The following is a 25422-nucleotide window of genomic DNA, read 5'->3' as shown; positions in this document are numbered from 1 at the left end:
AGAAAGGTGAATGGTTATACTCACTGGCTAAAAATCCATTATGTACTTAGATGCAAAGGAGAAAGGCTTTATGACTTCCTGGCCCTGTACACTGTTTTATTCATCTATCATCAAAACTAAACCAACCAATCAAACAAACAAAAAAGCAATCACACAACATTGTAATAGGTGTACAGCCAATCTGCATTGTACTTGTAGTTTTATTTTGAGCTAAACTAAACTTGTGCCACTGAAAAGAACAAACTAGCCTGGAAGGACAGCAGCCAAGCCTTATTTCACATAATGTGACGTCTTGAAGTGCACTTGTTATATAACATCAGTATGGCATAAGCATGGCAGGTAAAAGATAACAGGCTGTGAACACTAAACGGTGACAGATAATTGTGCGCATAATGTCCGAAACTGAACTTTTGAACTCCCAGGAACAAGCCTACTTATTAACTACAGCCATTATGGGTTGGCTGTATGTTCTAATAACACCTAGTCTAAACTGAAGTGGTCTGTGGTGAATCTTCCAATTAATGAAGGACGTGAAGCAGAACCACCAATTAGGAGGCCAATCACGCATTGAGCTCCTGCATAGTCTTTTTAGATGGAGACAACTAAGCCATCAGGAAGAGAAACTTGGAAATGGGGGAAATCCACAGAGACACATGTCTGGGGCTGTGACACCACAAAATGGCTGCACAGCACGGTACCGCCAGGACTTCCTGCCTGACCCTCCTGGACCAGCAGCGATCTCCCCCATGGGAAGTTGAGACCGAGCAAATGTGACTTTGTAGGGGAAGCAAGGGCATGAGTGTGAGAAATAATCAAGTAAGGTGAAAGCCCTAATCTCAGTTTTGAACCTCTAGTGTCCTAATCTTCTACGGGATATCATTTACACAGTTTCACCTGTGGTAATAACAGAAACCTATGACAGCACCCACAGGAGATTCTCCTGTGATCAAACAGGCAGCAAGCCTGGATTATTTTTACTTCCTCATAATTAATTCATTGCTTTTAAAAACCACTCATTTCTAGGGACTGCAGTCATTAGATCAGCAAGTACACCAACAGTGCTGTCAGTAGGCCACTTAGACGTATACATACCTGTATGCTTTTGTGCTGTAGTTTCATGTTACTGAAATTTTTCTACCTTTATTCTAAACTGATATCTCTGTAAAAAAAAGTGGAGAGAGGAGCCGATACTTCTACTCCCAACTTAACAGAATATATTCAAAATATCTTGAGAAAATATCTTCATAACCAGCCCTAAGGCAGCCTCACAATGTGACCAGCAGGGTGTGCCTAAGTGTAGCAAAAGGCCATCACCTTACTGACCTGGACACTGTCTGCAGGATGTGATGGCACCATGAATGGTACTGGGATTTAGGAGTGAGAAAAGGAGAGTAACTCCCCATGATGCATAGTAAGGGTTCCAAAACACATTGCTCATCCTAAAATACTTTTCATTTTAATATATAGGATGCAACTCTCCATTAATGCCAATGAGCAGTACTGTAGAAAACAGCAGTGAGCTGTTTCAACACAGTATTTAAATTGAAACAGAAACTTTACGTTATCAATTTGTAACTACAGTTTCTTAGAAAAGCAGCTGTGCATGCTTTTCAAATACAGTATTATTAATCCTATCAGTTTTACATGTACAGCGTGCATCTAAAATCACATCATAAATCTGAAAAGGTATTGACTGTATCATAATTTGAAGCACAGCCTAAACATTGTCACAGATTGGTATATACTGCTTTACATTGATTTTTTAATTGCTTTATTATTCATCAAAAGGCAAATATACCTAACACTGTTATAAAAGACTTTGAAGTGTTATCACCATTACTTACTCTCACACCATCACTGTGTGATAAATATTCCCACAGTAACCTCTTTTGACTAGTATCCTATACTTACTTTTATGTTCCTCACTATACTACACAGGTATTTACTTAGAATATAAAAGAGGAAATTAAGGAACGTTCAAAATACAGACTTCAGTTTCCTAAACGAAAGAGTTCTGATTTAAAAAAAAAAAAAAGGCAAAAAAAAAAAAGCTTTGATTAGAAATTCTGTTCTGATTAAAAGTTCAAGTTCTGATTTAAATAAAAATAAAAATAAAAATAAAAATAAAAATAAAAATAAAAATAAAAATAAAAATAAAAATAAAAATAATGTCTGGAAAATCATACTTAAAGAGGCTATTTAGTATCCTGTTTCTGAGCACCTGGTAATGTGATCAGAACGTACAATGTGTCCAAAAACACATTGTAATACAGGACAATGTGATAAAGGACAGAAGTGTGTGTGTGCTTTCCTAGAAAAAGTACTGTCGAATATAACACTGCTAGATAATCTCTCCATGTGCCGACTAGGAACTGAAGACTGGTAAGACTTTACAGCATTTATATTTAAACACCTCCACCACAAATGGTATTTCTTTATTTCTCTGCTCAGTTTCTTCACTGCCCACAACAGTATGTACACATTGCCTTTTACTGGAAAACCCCATAGATTGCTTGCTTTACTATGGATTAAGTGACATAAAGGGTGGTATGTCGTAAAGCTCCAGTTGAATATAATAAATCTTTCATCTGTAAAAGGGTTGGTCTTTCAGAATCTTTGTTGGTGAACTGCCATGTGAGTGACAGGTGAAGCAATATGGGTTTAAGTACCTTAACAGTCGTGAAGTAGACTTCTCCACAGTGCTGATAAGCCACAAGGGTCTGTTCTTCTTGGTTCCGGGCTAGCCGGACAAACATCATCCAGTTTCCACAGTCTTCATTGGGAGTGTCCAGAAAGTACTTCCCTCCATCTTTCAACACCTGAAATTAAGGTGGAGGATGGGAGAAAGAACAGGATAAAACCCAGTCCTGTACAGAGAAATATTAATTTTCTTTAACTTGGAGTCAGAGCTACTAGTTATTTACCTTCTCTCAGAGATACATTTGCTGAAATCATGGTTGTTTTGAAATAGATCACTTTCAGAGAACACCATGTGCAAAAGAAAGTGAAGAATGAGTACCTTCTGAGGCGCCCAACCACTACAATAGCTGTAGGCCTTTGTATGTATTTCCAGTTTATATTTCTCATTTTTCTATGTTACATAAAGATAGTATTATAAGAACTAAGTGCAAGCAGGTAGGAAGATAAGCTTTGTGCCTTAATGTACTTCCTGAGTACTTGATAATCTCAAACTTTAGTGATGCATTAATGCTGTGTTTTGCATTGAACAATCATGCAGCTTGTGTAATAAGTCCAAAGAGGCAACATACAATATAATGACTTTTTAACAGTCATCTCATTTTCTCCTTAACAATGTAAAAATAAATACAAATGAACAATTGTGCCAGAAAGATCCTTCTTTTTGCTTTACTTCATTCCTCCTTTCCTTTGCAAGAGAATGCCTCTACAAGGCAAATGCTTCCGACCTTTTCATACAAGACAGTTGCTTTTTCACACTCTCTGGAACATGGACAGTTGAAGCTGCAACACAGATGTCAGCGCTGCATGTATCTGTTCTAATCTGTAACTATGCTAATAATTAATTGCAAAACAAGTTTCATTTCCATTGATTCTGGGAACTACTTTACCTAACTTTGTCACGTTTCCAATGAAAATACCTTCCTGATGGTCAGGTCCTGGTTTGATTGCATACAAAATGCTGCTAGAGAAATGCCAAGGCAGCTACTGCTGTCATGTAGAAAATCTGGGACTGCAGTCTCTTTTTGTGAAGAAACAGCTCTTTCATCAGTCAGAGCTGTGCTTATCAGAGTACACTTTAAAGCAAACTGGGCCGACTGATAGAGCATAGGGTGTGGTTTACAATGGCTTGGTGGAGAGGAAGGAACTGGGTGATTAGCTCATCCATGCTCACGAACTCACTAGAGATGTACCTTTTCTGCATTTGTAAGAATTACAGCATCATGTAAGGATGGAAGAAATTTAGTTATGGAGAAGAACTGGTATCAACGTGCAAGGAAAATCCTACAGCAAAATAGTATTCCTTTCCTGGCAGACCACTCACATGAATTTCATGCAAAAATGAAATCTACAGCAATTACTGAAACTATTGCTTTCATTCTCAAATGAAATGACAGGAGTATCTGCATCTATGCCTTCCTCCACAGCAGACTGTTTTCCAGTCCCAAGCTTCTGAGGAAGTTCAAAGGAAGACATACAGCATGTCGTGGGACAGCTGCTGCCAGCCTCTCTTGGAGGGTGAAAGGCTATGCTGTGCAATCTAGTAATATGATTTAACTTCATACATGGTGATCAGTACGATTAATTAAATAGATTAGAAGGCATGTTGCCCGGTTAAAATGAATACGAAATGTTAACATGAAGTACATATGTGTCTTTAAGTCATAGGGCTTTTACCTGCAGGACTAGCCTACTCTCATCATAGCGGGTCAGTTTTGTAGACAGTTGACCAACATAAGGACCAAACTGTGTTCTCTTCTGTATTACTTTCTTCGCAAATACTCCGAGGACTGTGAATGAAAAACAAACAAACAAACAAACAAATAAATAAACAAACAAGACCAGTCTAATATTAATACAGGTGTAATGAGCTATTTCTTGTGTAATTACAACTATGAAAATGGAGACACACAATAGTGCTGAACATATTAGTTTTTCTTCTAAACTAATAAACCAGGTAAATCATTCAAAGGCTAAGAGTCTGAAAAGGATCCCAGTCTTTAAAGAGGCTTTTTAAAAATGGGACTTACACTGAATACAATTTGCAAAAGTACATAAAACGCATGACAAAACATTAACATGCAATGCTCAAATGTGCTGATACTCTTCAATGTACAAGCTGATGTTATCATAGTGCTGTACTTCTTGGTATAATTGACCAGGCTGTCATCTCCCAGTATGAGAGGAGAGGATCTATAAAAACTCAAAATTATCCATCTTGCCCATTCTAATTTAATACCAATGAAGCAACACAACAGGAATCTTGCCGTTCTCTTTATGAAATGTTATCTACACAAAACTATGTTACACAGGTATCTGTGCAAGATTTGAGCATGTAGTTCCCTTGCTCAAATGTGGGCATTTGAGCTGTCCTGCCATCTAAAGAAAACAAACAACTGTCCTTCAACAATGTGAACAGAAGATGCTGTAAAAGGTACATTAGCACCTTGTGTTCTTTTGAGTCTGTAGGGGGTGGGTGGTGGATGAGGGATGCTATTTACCATTTTGTTTCTGGCCTTTTATTGAATACTCTTTCCTGTTTTGCATGCTTGGGGAAAAAACAGATAGGTAATATAGTACATGGCTGTTACCATTAGATACAAATTCAACATTCATTAGACGCATATCACCTCACGAGAACCAACTGATTGCTCACAGTTCAATGTCACACCAGCTCTGGCTAATGTCCTGACATCAGTCTATGCATTGAGGTTACTAGCAATCAGTCATAAAAAACAGTAGCTGAGTGTGAGCTTTGGTAACATCAGCTTCACACAGTCAATACCCAATTAAGTTACTCATGAAAACAAGCAAGTGTTAGTACAGCCAGTGGCCTCCTCTTTCCCAAATGTGGGGAAAAGAGCAACAATACTTACTCTGCTGGTTTCCAGCTCGCAGCTCCAACACTCGCAAAGTAAGGTAATGAGGTAGGGTAAGACGGGCTCGGCTAGGAATAACCCTGTCTTTAGCCTTGATGAGTGGTCCATGGAGTTTGCATTCTCCTATAAGGCTCTTACCGCAATCCTCACACCCTAAAAATCCAGAAAAGAGAACACATTATTTAAAATGCTGTGCTACTCTCCAATTTTGTCTCTTCTAATTTTCTCACCTGAAAACACAGCTTAAATTATCTTTTTTTTTCCTTTTTTTTTTTTTCCTCTTTATACCACTATTCTACATTAAGTAGTGAAAAGATTATCTGCAAACCAAAAATGAAATAGGAAGGTTTGAAATAAGACCTCCAGTTTGTGCATTCCCTCCTGTGCGCATTGGTAGGTCCTGACTCCAAAACTTATACAAAGCTCACTCTGAGGTGTTGCAAACAGTCCCTTTGGAGACCAGCATGACAGGAAAACTGGAGCTCGCAGTATGCACACCTTTAAATCAAGGTGTATATGAGAAAGGCAATGTTACTAGTAATAACCAAAGAAACTCACAGAGATCCAAGCAGCCCAAGAAAGATCACTGTGACTTCGTGAGCTTACACAGACCCTTTTTAGTTGGAGATGAGACCTTTGGTGTAACACAGAAATGAATATGATAGGTGTTTACAGCCACAACTCAGGCAACAGCCACACAAGGTAGCCTTCTTAGCATGGGCAGCCTATGGAAAACACAAGGGCACACCACATTTCCCAGTGATCTTTTCTTAGTAATCACATCTGCAGGACATACAAACCATCCAGAGAAGTCACTAATGAGAAATACATGTCTGCAACCACTGACTTTCTCCCAGCACAGTACGGTATTTTTGGCACAGTGTAGCTCAGACTGGTTGCCAGGGAAACTTGAATTGAGCAGGGACACAACCCAGCAATGATACTCTTCAGCAGAAGTCATCCAGGCAGTGGAGTTATGCAGGGTGATGGGGAAAACATTGCACAAAGCCTTTTTATAGACAGTAGAAACCAAACCAACAACACTTTATGATTAAAAGGAAAAGATGATGTTGGTCATCCATGACCACCTTGCTTTGTTCTACTTTTGACAACTCTGTTGAGCAAGTCTGATCAAGTAAGTGGCAGTAAGCAATGGAAGGGGGAAGCCAAGACAGCCAAGAGAGTTCAAGGGAGCCATGGGAAGCTGTAGCAAAGATTGGGCTGGGAGAGATGAGGCTTCACTACAGGTGGGAGCTAGTAGCCAAAGAGGTTCAGGGAAGCATAAGCACTCAGAAGACACCGTCTGGAGAGACATTGAAGACAGGCTTAGAGAAAGGATGGTAGTGACACAGATGCAATATTCAGTGTGGCTCCAAAAGGTTTCCATTTGAAAACACAAGAAGGCAATAGACACACCTCAAGAGTCTGGTCCAAAACCTCCCCAAATAAGTCTGAAGTGTTCCTACTGAGTTCTCTGGTGTCTCCACTAGCTGTAAATGAGGAGGTAGACCTATATGTTGGTCAGTCTACAGTAGTAGACAATATGGCAGTAGTCAATATTTTTCAATACATTGGGGACCATATAATAGTTTTCTTTTGTCATGGCTCCCAGGTGGCACACCAGCACTACGAATAACTGAAATCCATGACTTTTTTTTTCTTTTTGCTACTGTTACAGATAAAGAACATGTCACTCTATAGTCATCACTGTGGCATCACCAAATGCCATACTTTCAGTTATCACTGAAAATGCACAAAAAAAAAAACACCCTAAATATAGCCGCAGGACAGATTTTTCTAATTACATAGCATTTTATGTACCTGAAGGTCCTTTACAGCTAGGCTGCAAGGAAAATAAAATATTTTCATGGTGATTTAACATAATAGGCTTTTAAATAAATTACCAACAATCTATGTCTTCTGAGGGCAACCAAGCTATTAGGGGTCCTCTACCAGCTCCCTAGGCTTACCTAGAATAATAGCGACTTTGTTTCAAGTTGCACGGCTCCTGCTTGGAGAGTTGTTGTATGCAAATAGCCGAAAAACATTACCAAAAGCAAAAGGGAGACAAAGAGCCGCTGTTAGAGGGAGGATGTATCTAATCATAAAGTACACGACCTTATCACTCCCTGCCATGCCTCTGTGATTCATCGCCTGAATGCCCAGCTCCTGAGCAAACCTTGCAGCCCTCCCGGGGCAGTGCCACCATGGAGGCCCCAGGGCAGGCAGTGGGTAGACGAGGAGCAGAAAGCAGGGGAGAAGAACACAGCAGGCCTCCCTTGAACCTGCCTCCAAATCTGTCACTGGTATCCTGTCAGTTAAACTCTGCTGCCATGCAAGCAGATGGTATGGTTTGAAGTGGCCTGACTGGGAAAGCTCATGATTAAATACTCCCAGAGATATCAGTAGCAACCACAAGACGAGCTTGGTGAAGGCCCTGCTGATGGGTGGTGACATCCCCACTCCTGACTGAGGCACTCACCACCACCTGCAGGTGCCGTCACAACCACAGAGCTGACCTCCCAACCAGCCTCCGTCCACACTGGGGGAGGATTTGGTTTCAAAACAGAAATCTAACACTCTCAAATGGAATTTTAAAACACACACATGGAGGATGCTCCCTGAAACTGAAAATAAGGCTAGTGCAAAGAAGTAGTTGCCAGAAAGGTGCCTAGCCAAAACCTGGAACACCAGGGTGCTGTCCTGGAGAACATGACCAAACAGCAGACTCCATAGCTGGAAGCAGCTCAGAGTTAGGACACTGCTATAAGTTAATTAGCTTTCCCACCCACTTCAGCCAACACCCTGGCAGTTTGGTACATTTGGGTTCATGTACTTGTTAAGCACCTTGCTGGGGGTGACTCTGGGCCGGTGTCTCTGTGCAGCACCTCAAAACACCCAGACCTGCCCAACGCTTGCTTTAGGACTGCCTGTGTTTTGATGTGGGATGTGGAGATTACCAGCTAATTTAGCAGTTTAACAGCCATCCTGGAATTACATGTACCGCACAGTACTTCTCACCCCACGCTGGCATGCTGGTAGCCCAACTCTGAATGTATTGCACACTGAAAATTGCTGGGTGTGCCAGAAACATGGGATTGGGCCACTGCAAGTATAACTGCTGAGAGCACCTACTGCCTTAAAAAGTTCCCCTGAGGAGTGGGGGTCTTTGCTATTTCTTCCCCAATAACTAACAGTGCAAAACTGTCAAATTCATGATCTTCCTTGGAGGTAGTTAAGGACCAGCTCAGTCAGGATCCCTTGTATTTCAATGATAAATTGCAAGGCAAAAAATGTATCGGCTATTGTAGCTACACTGTGGCACCACTTTGCAACACTCACACAGATTTTATGCCCTGTTTTCACTTGGCTGCTTAGGTAAAACGTTATATATATTTTTTTCACACCCTCTAAGGTGTTCAGAACCATGAAGCATCCTGTTACAGGAGCAACACACACCTGGCAGCATTACCACTAGGTATGAAATGCAGTCTGATAGAAATTCTTCACTCTTAGTGAAGATTTTTTTCTGCTTTTTGTTGGGAACATTCGTATATTGCTTGGTGGTTTTACAGTTTCCCTGCTCCCGTAACTTATATTTACACAAACAAGATTGATGGATTCCTTGTCATGTTTACAGAAATACTTGATAATGTACAAGCCTGCAAGGGACTAATAGAACTGCCTCTGTTCCTCTGCTTTGCTGCTACTTAAATGAGTAGGCAACAAAAATAATAGAAACAAATTCACAGGTACTACAAGCTGTAAAAAAAAAAAAAAAAAACAAAAAAACAAAAAAACAGATCATGCCATTTACTGTAACTTCAGAGCAGCAGTGCTATGTTGTCCCCTACAGGGTACTTGTTGGTTCTTTCTCTGTGCCTGTAAAGATTCTTACACTGATCCAAATAATGCCCTTTTTAGCTACCTGCAGATGAAACAGCACAAGCTGCAGATCCCATACCTGGTAGGATTTTTATTCTGCTGCATGCCATGGGGCCAGCTTCTGCCTTGCTGCTAGGAGGCATTGCCAGCAGCCACAGTGCCCACGGGACAGGCTCCCACCCACCAGCTGACCGCAATGGGCTGACCGCGACACCAACACCATGCCCGTGGCTCACCTGCGCCTTTCCCACCGTGGTGGTGCTTGCCCCTGCTCCAGGTGGAGGTGACAGCTCTCTTCTGCCAGCACTGCAGACCACAGCCCAGCCTGCTTCCCTTTCCCCCCGGATGACTACAGGGCCGCCTGCCCTGCTCGGGGCCAAGCTCCTGCAGGTAGAAGCAGCCAGCTGGGCTCGAGCACGGTTACCAACCTCGTATTTCCAAAACGGCGGCACAGTCCCCGTGCAGTGCCACCCCCACAGGCACAAGCCCGGCCTCAAGGGAGAGCTCATTAGCGTGGGCAAGGCGCCACGGGCCGCGGTTACACAAAGTCCGGTTGCAGAGATAACGGGGCTATACATAGCTATACTAGGAACAGCAATCTCTGCCGGGAGAGCCTGAGCATACCACCAGCTCCTTGGCTAATCAGCCATAGAGCAAAACTTTTTAAAAAATGGTTTGCTAACAACCAGATCCTTATCAGGGCAGCCTTCCTGCATCTTCTCCAACCTCTGCTGTCAAGTGACATGGTGGTACCTGAATCCTTCAGCGGCTCAGAAGGCGTCTGCAGTGCTACACGTGTGTGCTGTGAGCATGGAGGCAAACCATTCCTCTTACAACAGCCATTGCTTGCAACGATGCGCGGCGAGAAGTGACTGTCTGGCCCAGCAGTGCTCCAGATCTGCTGTGCTGTTTTGCAGCATTAAAACTAGCTCCCATGCACGGAGGGAACAAAGATCAGTGTACACAGCACTCCAAATCCAAGTCTAATTACAGTCATAAGATTTGCATAGCAAACAACAGTAATTTACCCCAAAGTAAAACTGCACTGCTCCATTACCCTCGTGGGGCTTTCATGTAGAGGAACGCCACATAAATACCTTACTGAAATCTTCTAACATATATTGCATTTGCAGTATGCAATTCTTGATTCTTCTTACATAAAAGTATGTGAGGTTTCCCTGCTCTGTGTTTTGTTTTGAAGCACCCATTGCTGGACAAGCTTGAAAAGCTTGTTCCAGAATATTATTTATTTGGCAAAAATTCAAAGTACTCAATTAGCAAACACTTAATCCCAAGTTATTTTCCCATTATTGTGGACCACTGCCACACATTTCCTCTGTAAAAAAAATTAAAACTTTATGAAAGAAGCCTTACATGTCCTAAGTTTGATGTAGAAAGTGCATTTACAAGGGAGCTGATTATTTATCTTAACTGATAAATAATTCATCCAGTTTATGTTATACTAAAGTAGAACTCCAGTTACAATTACCAGAACTCAGAATATAAGAATTTTATTAAAAAGTTTACCTTCTAATATTTTGTCCCGCTAAATTTTCTACTGACTTTCAGTCTTTAGCTGTAATAACTGATCTCTAGTCCAGCATGAAAATAGGTGAACTTTTCTTCAATTTCTTTTTTGTATCACTTCTATCTCATAAAAGAAAACCTTGTGTTAGCAGACAGATGCAACTGATCAGCTACACAAAAGAAAAAAAAAAAAAAAGGATCAGGAAACCACAGTCAGGGCTGACTTTGCAATCATAACCGCTCACCTGAGCAAAGACTGCAGACTTGCACATTCATACACATGTGAATTTGTATTATTTGGGAAATTCAGTGGAGGAGCAGTCCTGATCTCTTGCAGGGATGAGCAGCACTGTGAGCATGAGGGCCTCTGCCTTTTTTTAGGGCCCCTACTCCCCAGGGAAGGGAACGGTGGGTGGCTGGCTTGCAAACATCCCAGCAATCGTCCTTAACATTAAGCACATTTATAGTAACATGACCTCATTCTACGAAAATGTAAAACTTAAAAAACGAGTTACTATATTTGGAGATGGAAATAAAACAGAAACGTGCCTTACTGCCACCCCAGGCCTTAGTCGGACTGGTAAGCTGTGCCTGCTCCCTGGCACCAGGACCAGCAGCGCTGCAGGTGAGCCCAGGCCTCAGCACCGATACGTGTCTGGAGAGATGTCTTCCCTCCCATCGCCCTTGTCATGCCCCTGTGCAGAACTTTTCAGAACTCCAAAACTATGTGTTATACAAACACATAAATGATAACAGTGACTGTGATTCATTCCTAGTTCCTAAGAGGGAGTAACCGTAATGACAGTTGAGAACATCTGGGAGCAGTAAGGTTTTTGTCTGGTGATGATGCAGTACTACCACCAGCATGGTCAGGAAGAATTCACCCAGCCTCCCGTAAAAAGCCCTCCTCCCACTGACCCCTGCGAGGCTTTCTACTGTGGTCCTTCCGTCGAGCAAGTCTTAGGAGCAAAATAATTAGAGAAGATTCAAGGAGCACAACTGGGCTGTGATATTCACAAAGGGACTGCACACAGCAGCTTCGGCAGGGTCTCACGACGGCTGCGCAGCAGCAGGATACCTGTGCTCTCCTGTATATTACAAACTTCACAGGGAGGAGAAACTGAAAGGTACCTTCACTGTTTGAATGCCTGAAAGGGCAGTGCCTTGCAGGACTTTCCTGTAAACTTAGAGAAAAGAAAAAATAAACAGCAGGGAAAGCACGCCGGAGTGTTTATCGAGTTTAACTTCACTCTCCAGTCTGAACAACAAGCTTATCAAAGTTCTTGTTAGCTTCACTCATCTAAAATGACTTCACATAAAAGCACTGGTTGATTGAAAGCTAAGTTCAAAAAAAAAACAAAAACACACACACTTTTTTCTGGTTAGTCTCAGGACTAAAATGTATGTGTCACATTTCTGGTACACCACATTGGTTTGGTTGCTATCAGAATCCATATATTGAATGTACAGTTCAAATGAAGTCACTTCCTGTACTTTACATGTAATAGCTTCTAATCAGCGTGAACAAAGAGACTTCTCTCATTGCTGAAAGCTGAATGCATTTCAAACAATCAAATTGAAAAATGCAGTTCGATTTTTGATTTTTTTTTCCTTCTCTCTTCCCTCCACTGGCTTGGCATAAAGTCATATAAAATTGGATCCAGAAACGGAGAAGGTGGTTAACAGCAAATTCACAGAAACAACTGGCTTTTTTTTTTTTTTTTTTTTTTTACAAGAAACAGCCTCAGCCCGTGCACAGCGTGCTCCCACAAAATGCCAAGCAAACGCTCCCTGCTGCAGTCCTCCCGTCTCCCCCATATCAGCCAGCAGCAGCCGGTGCTGGTGCAGGCAGCGGCCCCTGGCTGCGCCACCTCCCTGCTTTACGTCTTTACCAGCACCACCCAAACCACACTGCTTCAGTACTGCAGACAGCAGAAATAAAATCCCTCCATCCACAGAAACATAGGCAACCATCAAGAGAAGTCACAGCCAAACTGCTCGTAAGCACCTCGTGGCTCTGGGGGCACATTTTGGACTCCCTGTTCTATGCCCCTCACAGCAGAGGTTTCACCACCCACAGCAGAAGTGGCTTTAATTGGTCTCGAGCACTTTTCTTTGGGGGAGATTTTTGGCAGGCTGGTTGATTTATTTTAGTGTGAGATCATTTAGCGGATAATGCTAATGCTACTGTTGTAATTTAACAGAGACATTAGAAATTTCTACGATTATTTTTTTTATTCTAACAAACAACAACAAAAAAGCATGCATGTCTTCTTGTATGTATGTATGCATGTATAAATACACATGCACACAACCACACACACTGTATCAAGAGCATGAATGCGGCCAACAACTTTATTCACAGCTGGTCAACACCACGGTTTCAGTTCTGATAAATGAAGTGTAGAGATTCTAATGACTAATGCCTCATATTAATCTGTTGAAATATTTCCAACACTTGCAACACTCCCTTAAAAGGGAACCTTAGACTGGGTCTCTCTCTCCTTTATGTGGAAACACACTGTCATGAAACTTTCCATTGAACTTGGTTGTTACTGGCCATCAAGTTCAGATGTTGCCCGGAGGAGAATGACAGATGGCTTGCTCACATAATCTGTCTCTCCTGGGAGTAAGAATGAAGCAGGTAGACATACTCTGCAGAAGGAAATACGTGCTTGCTGTAGGACATAATGAGGGCATCAATGTTCCTGGTGGTGGTCAAAGAAAGGTTAGACCTGGTGCTTAGGGACATGGTTTAGTGGGTGACATTGGTGGTAGGGGATGGTTGGACCAGCTGATCTTGGAGGTCTTTTCCAACCTTAATGATTCTATGAAGAGTTGCATGACAAAGAAGCTCTACTCATCCTGCAGCTGGAGCACCTGGAGTCTTTAAGGACAGTTTTAACTAAATGAAGCAAGGCACAGCTAGTGGGAATAAAATCAGTCTTAAGACCATGGGACCCAGTTCTGCAGGCAGAAGGCCATATGCTTAGCTCTACTGCTGTGTGACTAGCCACATTAGGAATAAAGGAAGTTGATGTGGAGAAGTGAATACATGGATACTTAGGACAAGTTGTGGCATTGAGACCTTGGAGGGCCAAACCTGAAATAATACTCACTACCTGCACCACATTTAAGAGAAACAGTGTGGATAAAACTGTGGAACCAGTTAATTTTCTCATTCCAAACCTCCTTTGGGAGGTTTCTAATTCATCCAAAAGAACAAATTCTGTTTTGAGCTCATGAATCCTGAAAAACATTTAGAATACTGAAATATAGGTACCTTTTTAAAAGATTTGTTACTATAAATGAAGGGTCACTAACTGCTTAGCAGAACATCTTTAACCCTTACTCTGCATCACCTGAATAACAGGACATAGCAAACAATTTCTGTTATGGCATGAAGCGCCTTTATTTTCTGATTTCCAGAACACAGAGGATGCTTCAATCCCCATTTTTGGGGAATTAAGTCAGTAGGAGACCCTCAAACCTAGCTTTTATGGTCCCGTTATTTTCCTCTTCTAAGGCATGATGTGATTTCTTTAAGAAGTATAGACATTGGGAAGCTCTGCCTCTGAACAAACACAAGACTCTATTGCTGTGAAAAGAACATCCACACATACAACTGTCGTATCTGTGTTTCCGTTTACTTATCTTTTCCTGAGATCTAACACAAACTTATTTTGTTCTACCCTGAAGATTTTCAATAAGAACCAAAGGATAATTATCTAATACCTCAAGTGATACTGTAGTAAAGAAATTATATCCATCTGAGCTTCTTTAATAGACTGATTAGGAAAAGGTTTTTAAAAATAGCATCAAATAGACTGGGCAGCAGTATAATATATTTTCCTTACAATAATTCTTCTCCTCAGGCATAAGGACAACCTTGAATCTATTTCTCTGAAATACAGAATTACAGAGCACACAATTAGAGTATTATTGGAGAATTACATTTAAAAGTTGCAAAAATTTGTGAGTTTAGAAATGATTACAGATTTTTTTCTGCAGATGAAGCACTCTAAACTCAGATTGCAACGTATCTCCATAAAGCCCTACTTATCCTCCTGTTGACAGTCGTCTTAGTTTGTGACCAAATAAAATCCGAGCACTCTATCTACAATTGTTTCTGATTAATTTCTATTTTCTTTAAACTATTTCTAAAAATAAATATATATATATATAAAAACAACAGTGTCTATTACTGGAATCTAAGAAGCAATCTTGCAAAGCAAAATTGCAAACAATTCATTTTTGTATTTTGCTAACTCAAAGAATAAGATCAACAGGTGTTAAAGGCATTATCTCGGGGGAAATGCACCATTCCTCAGATATGTATTCATATAACGCGAACATTTAACATCCATATGTACTTGGAGCTGTATATGGTCACATATTCCACGATGTATTCAGTATACCTTATTCTATTGGTTGGACATCAATTATTTTATATGCCTTGTACTTCAACGTTGCCAATAGATCACAGCAATATTAATATTTCACAAAGATCCCTGAAGTTAGAAGATACAACTGTCTTGCCAAAACATCCTCATGCAGTTTCCTTCACACATCTGGCTAAACGCTTTCCAGTCAATTATGTTAGGCATAAGTGGTTCTTCCCTGCCTTATCACCCAATTAACCAAACACAAATGCTAACTTCTGTGTCATATGTGAATGTACTTTCTTTCCCTTATACTCATGAAAAAAAGCTGTGATCACAACTAAGCTTTCCAAGACCGTGCTTCTTTTTTATTTACACCATTACAACTACCCAGAAACCAAAACTCTCACTGGCCAATATTTTTGTAACATATCTAGATTATGTTATTAAACCAACCAACAAATGTATCTGCTTTCTAATTTAAATGTTAAGCTTTAAATTAGTTTTAGCTCTAAATTTTAGTGCCTTCCAATGCCTTCCAACTATGAATACACTTATATGCGGTCCAAAAAAAAAAAAAGAAACATTTGTATAACAATAATTGTTATTAGGCAGCTCACAGATATAAATATCATATAAATATCAGGCTGCTTCACATCAATATTTTTTATATCTTTTTCAAAATCGTAAATGAATTTGCTTTTTTGCTTTTTCCTCTGAAAATCTTGGAAATTTAAAAGCAGAACCCACATGCAAAAATGCTGATGGCTTACAGTTAAACTACATGTTTTCCTTTTCAGGATCAGCAAAAGGATTCTAAAGAAAGCATGTTTGTATATGCAGCCTCGATGCTTCCAAGGAAAACAGATAAGTTATCTGCTGCAGAGAAGAGCAAAATGAGACAAAAATAGTAAGATTAGTAGCTTAAAGTCACTTCAGGGAAAAATGCCATACTAAGCAACACAAGCAACTGCAATAAAACATGAAACTTTCCAAGCACTCCCACTGAAATTATGGGATTACCCAAAAGTTTTCATATAACAGCACACACAGAGATGCTTTGAATCAGGTTTACAACACAAAAACAGCAATTCCTGCTGCCCTGCAAGAACAAGGCTGCGTGATAGTCAGTACTCCACCCGGATCTTACCCAAAAATGAAGAGATGGCATTTCTTAACTTTATTCCTGCAGTCAGAACTTGTCCACACCTGAATGTTGTAGCTACATGAGCTCAGAAACTTTCTTCTTCAGTCACTGCAGAAACTAATATAGAAACTCTGGTGATCTGTTCTCTTGTTTTCAGTAGAAAATTTACATATGAATTACACACCAAATTCCTTTGGTCTGATAAACTGTTCTGGACTTGCATGAAGCAAATACTGCTTCTTCATTACCATCCTCCTCTTGCTATTCTTTGTTGTCTTTATGAAAAACCCATATCCCTAAAATCAGCAAACATAAAGGTAAATCCATCTCTTGCCTTCCAGTCGACGCACAGAAACGGAGGTTTGGAAATACGCACTTATATTTCAAGGGATTTTAGGTTCCCAGATTTTCTGCCAGACAGGGCCACTGGTTACTCAGCTGCTGTGTGCATAAGTGTTAACACAGTGATTTGTACTGGTCAAGAAATCATCTGATGCAATCCAGTTGATTCTCAGAGACATAAAGCTCTGTATATAATAGCCTACATAAAAGACTGATGTTAAGGACCCGACTGCAAGACTCAAATACCAAGTTATTTCCTATTACTTTTCATATTCATTAACCACTGTTAATTAAAGAATAAGTGAACATAACACAAAGGCTAAAAACAGCACAAGAGTCACTAAGGTGTTTCCCATGACACAACACAATGCAAACACTGTTTTTGCACTCAAGAATATAAATGCAAACATTTCATAATCATACTACGCGTAGGAATTCAAAACAGCCCTTACCTTAATTTAAATTGCACTTTTAGTAGAAAGTCACACTATTCTAGTAGAAGGTGGCAGGAAACATGCCATCTTCCTTCAGCACAGTTTTCCCAATGCCCCTGCGTTCAACTAAGTCTAGCTCTGCTCTGTTTTGTTTTCACAAGAGGACCCATTCAGCACCATGTGCTCCTTTTCAGCTGTCAATAAACAGAGGCAGTGAATTCCCCAGAGCTTCACAAAGCTAGTTAGGCATAGCCATTCATTTCTCCAGGAAAACAGGGCATTGATTTCAGCAAATTCCCAGGGAGCAGCAACAACAAAGGGATCAAAGACCCACCTCCTTTCCTGCATGGCTCTCAGAGAAGCAGCGACAGGTTTCCTGAAGACAGGGCTGGAGCCCCAGCGACCACCGCATGCTCCATTCACACTCATCGCCTTCCTACACTCCCGGGACAGCCCCAGCGCCAACCATGACAAACCCCTACATTCAGGCAGCATAATGTACTGCACGCTAGTTCATCCAAGGATAAAAAGAAAAACAAGCTCCAAGGGAAGTCCGCTACTTCCCTGACTGGTCGAGCCTCAATAGCTGCCAGACATTTTATAAACTCCCCTCTCCTTTTTGCCCCCAGCTTCTCCATCTGAAATGAAGAAACATTCACTATCTCCAATTTGTCGTGATGAAACTTCATTGGGATGCTGGCTTTTCTGGATTATTTCCATGGGCTTGAAGAGATAGCTACTGGAATTTCAGGCCTGGCAGCCCTTGCATTGTGTAGCCTTGACATTTTCCATGTGTAATTTGCCCCCACCTGCAGTATTTTTTTCTCTAGGAATCTAAGGGGGGTTGTTCTGGTTTTATATTTTGTTAGGTTTTGTATTTTTATTTATACACGTAGTCTTCATTAATGTGATCTGGAACAAGATTTCTAGTCCTAGAATTTGACCTTGTATTGAACCACGTATTGGTGACAGACTGTGGTTAAGCTTAGGGACCAATTGTTAAGGCTACATGCCTACTGCTACCAGCAGAGACTGCTTCCTGGTGCCGAGACCACCTGGCACATGGTCCACATGTCTAAACACCTCCCTCTGCCTTCTCTTTCTGCCACAAACAGGTTGGTTACATCCAAATTCCTTACGTGGAGCAGAGCCTGGCAGACATTATCCCCAAAATACACCTTGGTGTTGCATCTTACCATAATTACTAAGCTCATGACCTGACTCTGTGCTATCTATGTAAAAAAAAGCAGGCATAAAAATCTAGAGTCAATTCACATCTGTACATATGTCCTATGTTTCTCTTTAGCATTCTTCTCTGTATTGACATTTTTCCAAGGCACTACCTGGCTGCCACAAACCCCACATGTGTATGTTTTTCCACCAGCTGGAACCTGGAAAGTCCCCTGAGCACTGCTATTCACACACCTTTGAGTGACACAAGTGTCTGTCCTAATAGCATGACCGAGTGTCAACTGGCCCTCGCTCCTACGGAAAGCAAGGGACTTAGATTAGAACAACCCAGGGCCTGGTCAAGCCACATCATGAATATTTCCAGCATGGGAAATTCAACTATTTCCCTGGGCTATTCTAATGTTTAATTGACCCCATGGCTAAGAATTTTTTTCTTATATCCAGAGGCAATATATATATTCCCTGAAGCAACTCGTGGCTGCTGCCTCTTGTACCACCATGGTGCATTCTTGTGGAGAGAGTGCTTCCACCTTCTTCTCCATAACCAATGTTTTTATACTGTGGACAAGATCAGCTCCCCCAGGCTTTCACTTCTCCAGTGATCTCAAACCACTGATCATTAAGGAAAGCAGGAGAGTGGTGCTGACACTGAGCTGAAGAGGAAAAAAAAGAAATTGCTAGAGCGTAAGTTAGCTGAAATGGATGAACTAGCTTATACGACCAAGCAGAGTTGAAGAGTCTTAAGCAAATCTGACCAGGACTACTGCACAAGTCCCCCTACCCTACCCTACCCTACCCTCTCTCCTGTCTTTAACATTACACTCCTGCTGTTTGCCTGTTGTATATAATACAGTCAGGCATATTACTTTCCTTATCCATCTTTTTTAGAGCTCTCTGTATCTAACAGAACCTAAGTACAATCCAGAATTGCCAGCTGGCAAACAAAGGTTGAAAAATTCACTTTCTCAAATAACTTGATCTTGAACTATATATATTGCCTCCGCAAACAGGTGCTATCTGCCAGTCAGCTGCTGATGCTTCTATATTTATTAATTGATTACAATTGATTGAAGTTATTGACCAAAAAATATATAATTTTCCTTGTTCCTTCTTAGGAAGGATTGAAGACTGATAAAATGGTTTCCCAAAATCCCCCTTCTCTTATACTGTACAGCATGCAGTTGGGCAACACTTGGAGGCAATGTTTAAAAAATGGCAGCTGAGCACTGGAGAGACTCCAAAAGAACGTATTTAGATAGAGCAATAAGCATAGAAAACACGTTTAATGCTGCAGATAAGCTGTAGTGAGAGTGCAAGTATCAAGGAGACCCGAGAAATAGCTTTTTTGCAGTAGTTATGATGCCTGCATATTATTTACTGTTGAAGAAGAAAAATGGGTAACAGTGATGTGAGTGAGATTTGGATGTGACATGGAAAATGATGCCCTGGAAACACAAGAGTTAAATTCACAAAGTGATTAAAACTTCCCAAGCATATCACTTGGTAGTAATCCCAGATGGCATTTGTGCCAATGATAGATAAAACATTTAAAATAGAATTGTGATTTTTAAAGCCTCAATGAATCAGTCTGTTCTTATACAGGGGACAGATTTTTACAATTTTACTCACATTAAGTCATGCCTTACTCCAAGAATAATCCCATTGATTATGATGGCAATACTGTTCCACAGATGTCTCAGAACAAACGCATATGTAAAAGCAGACTTCATACTTAAGATAAAAGACATCAACCATGAGCACATCTGGGAATTTGATATAAACATATGGTACAAAAAAAATTACTGCGGGATGAGAGAAATGTACTTACATAGCAGGTCTGTGGACATGTTTACAGATCAGGCAAAGGAAACCTATGTAAAATAAATGAAAAAGAAAGATCAGTTTTATGAACTAGTGCCATTCATATTCAAATCTCATACTAGTTATCATATCCATAGTTTTTTGGTTCTTTAGGAAATGTGGAGAACATATCCAGGGAAATCTAGCAAGGAATAATTAAAATTAGAGGAGGAAAAGGGTAAATCCATCTATTAACTCGAGAACAAATGAGTCCATTTCACAATGTGAATTGACGACATTAAAGTAATGCAAAGTAATTAAGTCAGCACAATTCACTACATCCCACTTCCTCATTGATATTTATTATAAAAACAGAATTTTCAGTTGCTGCATATTTTACCCCACTGCATGCCATCTTATGTTTAAGCCTGCTATTTCTGGTATTCATCTTAAGAGTCCTCACAGCAGCAAAGTCAAAGAAAGCATTAACTACACATAGGATAAGGCATTTTGTTTGCACTCTTGAAAGACTTCTGTAGACTTCCAGCTTCCTGCTGAACTCTGTTCATTGGGTTCCCTTCTCATTCATCCACTGTTTTTTTTTGCCTGAAATTTTACTATAGGCAGAGTTTACCGTAAGAGCAGAGTGCTTTTCTGTAGCTGTCTGCAGTCTCAAACACTGTGGGATCTCAATGCATGGATGAGACTGCTTGGAGCAACAGAAATAATAAAGCAAGTAATAATAAGTAATAATAATAGTACTTTCACAAGTAACAGTAAAAATTTCATCAGCATATACCTTTTTGCCTTGCCCTGCACAAGTGTTGAAAATTTCAGGCAGGGACTTAAGGTGTGTGCACATGATTTAGGGTGAAAACTTGGCCCTGGTGAAGACAAGGGTATTTTGTTGCTGACTGGAATTGGCCAAAACTACCACGATTTTTAGTCAGATACTTCCAAATGAATTGAAACTAGTTGGGAGAACTGAGGGAAGAGGCGCCTGGAAGAAGTCAATAGAGATGGCAGGAAAAACGGACAGCAAGGAAGAATGAGGAAGTAAGGAGGAAATGGATGCCAGGGGAGTACAGAAGTGGTGAGATAGGAAGAAGACAGAGCATGATGATGAAGTAGAGAGGAGTCAGAGGTCTGCTGATGAGAATACGCCAAGAAAGAAGCTGTGATCCAGCTATCTGCTGGATGATGACATTATCAAATTAGCAACAGGTGAACATACATATTCTCATCTGTGAGTGTTCACAGACCCAACCCCAAACCATGACACACAAAGCTAGTAAATCAGACTTGCTGTTTTACCACGTCTCTCACCACAACATAACCCACCATGGATTTAAATTGTCAATCGTAGCATAAAGGGTGATACGTAAAGAAAATACATTTTATAGATGCTCTACACTAGAATTTGGAAGAGTTCTGACTTTGAAATATGAACAGCTGCCTAGTCTTCGCTTCCCACATGCTTAAACATGTCTTTCAAGCCTATGCTGCCTTCACCAAATAGATGACAAGTACATATTTTGCATTTTAAAGGGGTGGGTGTGAAGGGTAGTTGATGGGTATATTGCAGTCTTTATTCTTGAAAATTCAGATTTTTCAACACAAAACCAAAAAGATTCCTCCCACCTTTGGGCAGCATACATTCCCTAACATCAAGGGGATAAAACTGATGGGGAGCAGATCATCAGAGACCTTCAGCAGGGAAGACACTACAAGGAAAGATGCTTCAGTTGCTCGCACACAAGCATCCAGTGCCCTTTGAGATGTGCTAGGATACCTGAAGCATCCACACGAGGCTGATAGATATCATACTGGTTACGCAGGAAAATGAGTCCCTTCTGGTCCAGGAGCTCGAAGCCAGGCAGGATTGCCTAGGGCAGCTCAGACAGCACTCACTGGACGCTTATGTTTAAGCAAATGAATCAAGTCCTACAGTATTGCTGTTTCTCATTTTACATGATGCCAGGTTGAGAACAGCCAGGCTGCTAGTGCAGCATTTCTGAGATCAAGCAGACTGAGGACAGGGCATGAAACAGAAGTGCCTGCACATCAACTTCTCTTCTGTAACCTCTGTCTTCTGCCAAAACAGCTGTCTCCAGTGAATACAGAGCTTGGTACAGACTTGCTTTCGTCTCAGACTAGGACTGTGTGCAGACATGAGAGAGAAGCAGTAAAGGGGCCTAGATGCTCAAAGGACGTGAACAAGTCCTCCTTCCCAGATGAAAACGGTAATGCTGTGAGCAGGGTTTCTATTCCCGATTTCCACCAACCAGAAAATACTTTAATTCTGAAAAACAAAACAAAACAAAACAAAACTACTCTGCAGTTGGACTCCACTCTGAGTGAGGCCCTTGTCTGTGGTATTAATTTCCATTAATTTAGGTCTTGCAGAAGGAACAGTGGCCTTTAATGGCACCCATATGTGACCATACACATGCCAACCTTTCTCATCCCCAAACACAGCAGACTACGTTATCACTATCAAAGCAGTGCCATCAACTAATAAAGATTTCAGTCCCCCACTGAATTATGAGGCAAAATGATTTAATTTTGCTGGCATTCCTTTTGCAGGGCAATTGCCTGGCAAACCATCACAAAACAAGAAGCTATCCCCTTCCATACAGTGTAAGTCAGCAGTTTACCTTCATCCTCCCACATCTGGTCTGCCAACGGTCTCTTGCCAGGAAAAAGTCCAGCCTCGATCCATCCTCTCCCTGCCCCTCACATGCTTGCCACCCAGCCATACTCTAGTGACTTTGTCACTCTAGTGACACTTATAGGATGTGGCCAAAGGTACAAGACTGCTGCGGAAGATTCAACCCAGGCAATGAGGGCACTATGAAGAAGATAACCATAAATCACCAAAGTGTGTTTCTACATAGGCTCCAAAAGCCTGAGCAACTTCCTCTATTCTCCTGTGTACGGTGCTCTGGTGAGCAAGCATTAACAGCAGCAACCCCACAGTGCCCAAGTCCCGCACTTGGGGAGGGCATAGAGAGTGCAAACCAAGAGCAAACACCTCCTGAGGGCATCCCAGTCCCAGCAACCCAAGCCACTTGCAGGGCAGTAGAGCAGTGGGTGCACCTGCTCCTCTTCCAGCAGCCGGTCATGTTATCTCTGCTGGTGTGAAGATAAGCACAGCAAGGTGTATTTGCAGAGGCAAGGGAGTGTAACCAGAACTAAAAGCTCCTTCATAAGCTGTGCCAGCCCTTCCCTGCAGTTACTCTCAACACAGACCCAGAAGCTCCTGTCCCAGCCACAGAGAACAGCCACCAAAATCCTGCTTCTGCTTCAAGGCCAGTCCTCTGGTGCATGAGGGCACCTCTTGCCCGCTGTATTGCCCCTTGTCCCAGGGGGCTGCAGCACATGCAGAATGGCACATGCACAACCACGGCAGTCACTTCTGCTGTGCCAGCTAGGCACAGTGCCTGGTGGTTTCTGGCCACGTTGGCTACTCGTGAATCTAAACTTGGGTGGTTGGCCTCTGGCCACCTTGGCCTCAGTTTGACATTCCTGTTGGCCAGTCTTCTGTGGTTTTACTCCTTGTACACCACATTGGCCTGTACATGAGTGCTGCAGGTATATCAGCCAAACTTGCTATGATGCCCACACAACCAGAAGTTGACTGTGGTTGCCCTTAAATACTGTCTTTTTTCATCAGTGGATGGGCAGAAGAGGAGGAGGAACAGAGAGGGGAATGTTTCCCATACCTGGAAACTGCAGCCACGAGAATTAATTTGAGGCAAAACATTCTGAGGTTCTTGAGGGCTTTCATGTATCAGGAAATCGGCTTATGAATTTAAGATGAGTAGGACTTGATGGTATGATAGATGGTTAGCAATGTTTACAGAGAGCAAAGCACAGACTACAGGCATATTGGATGAGGAAAAGTTCAATGCCTTGTGGTGGTAAACATGGGTTATGCACTGGTAAGAGGAATGGAAGGTGCATTTGGTTCTGCCTACTGAGGAGAAGGACATGTTGTATATTGGTACATTGGTATATGAGCCAGGCAGGATTTCAGGTTTTGTTTTTCTTAGGTTTTCTACTATTGCCAAAAATTTACAGAATTTGCATAGCGTATTTTGCAAGTCACTGCAGTGGGTACTCTGCAAGCATGTGTGATTTGGGGTGGGTGTACACTGTGGCAGTTTCCCCACTGGGAAGGAGCACCCGTTCCCCTGTTTGTTCTGGTACAGAGGATGCAGGAGAAATTAAATCAGCCAGCCAGTTCCCAGGTATGGTCCATGAGGCCCTGCGTGGGGATCAGGGCCCCTGCTGCACCAGAAGGAAGGTGAGATCCACAAGAAAATGGACAGCAAGGGAAACCAGCCCCCACAGGACCTCTGGCACTGTTCACAGATAAGACATGTGAGGGCTGCCTATAGTGGCCTTGAAAACTGTTGCAGGAAGCACGGCCGAAAGCACGACAGACACCAGTAGAGTCAGATCATGCTCCATTTTATTGCCCGAATAGCCTAACTTTTATAATGAACTTAACAGGGGCAGACAGTGTTTCACACAAGATTTTTGGTCAAAAGCACGCAGACAAACAACTACAAGAAAACAACCCCACCTGCAAGAAAACAACCCCCTTGTGATTAGCAGTCATATAGACCTTGTCCTTGAAGCCAGCTACTGGTAACAATATTTTTCTGAATTCCTCAATTGGGTGGTGTGGGAACAGTCATGGGAACTTCTCATAGTTGCCCTGGTAGCTTGGTTTGCTCAGCTACAGCAAGTCATGGGATTTTTGCTGTTTCAAAAAATCCCTCAACAGAAAACTACCTTGCATACCAGTGGTTGAGCATTGACAGCTCAGCTCAGCAAAAGGGGGAACAGAAGTTCCCCTTTCTAGTCCTTCTGTGCCTGGAAAATACGATGGTGGCACCTGGTTAAGGTTTCTGAATGCAATTCTCAATGAAAGCCTTCGCTAGAGATGACAAACTCCACTGCAAGGCAGGCCAGGAAACTGCTCTGACTGAGAGGAGCCTTTGCAACATCTGCAGCATAAGCCTAGAGCTCAATGTTCGAGACAGCTGTCCTGCATGCAATGCCACAGCACTGTCACATGGGCTCATGTGTTAGGGCTCTACCTAGGACCTGACTCTCTCAGAAAATGT

General features: G+C 41.6%; 1 protein-coding gene across 5 annotated transcripts in view; it reads right to left on the bottom strand.

Annotated features, from left to right (window-relative positions):
- Positions 1-25422, bottom strand: part of PLAGL1 (PLAG1 like zinc finger 1) — a 44703-nt gene that overhangs the window by 5264 nt on the left and 14017 nt on the right. For 4 of the 5 annotated variants that reach the window (XM_082757824.1, XM_082757826.1, XM_082757827.1 and 1 more), the window contains 4 exons: positions 20313-20355; positions 5574-5729; positions 4375-4487; positions 2670-2819 (listed from right to left, as the gene is read on the bottom strand). In XM_082757824.1, the coding sequence (XP_082613950.1) occupies positions 2670-2819; positions 4375-4487; positions 5574-5729; positions 20313-20331 (438 nt within the window). In that variant the 5' untranslated portion in view covers positions 20332-20355. Of the gene's footprint in view, positions 1-2669; positions 2820-4374; positions 4488-5573; positions 5730-9697; positions 9852-20312; positions 20356-25422 lie in introns of those variants that run through there. The other variant, XM_082757828.1, reaches the window with a different exon arrangement.

The sequence above is a fragment of the Aythya marila genome, assembly GCF_965140915.1.
Source record: "Aythya marila genome assembly, chromosome: 3".
In the NCBI taxonomy this organism is placed as follows: Eukaryota; Metazoa; Chordata; class Aves; order Anseriformes; family Anatidae; genus Aythya; species Aythya marila.
Note: the sequence above shows the minus strand (reverse complement) of the source record. Positions and strands in the feature narration are given on the sequence as shown.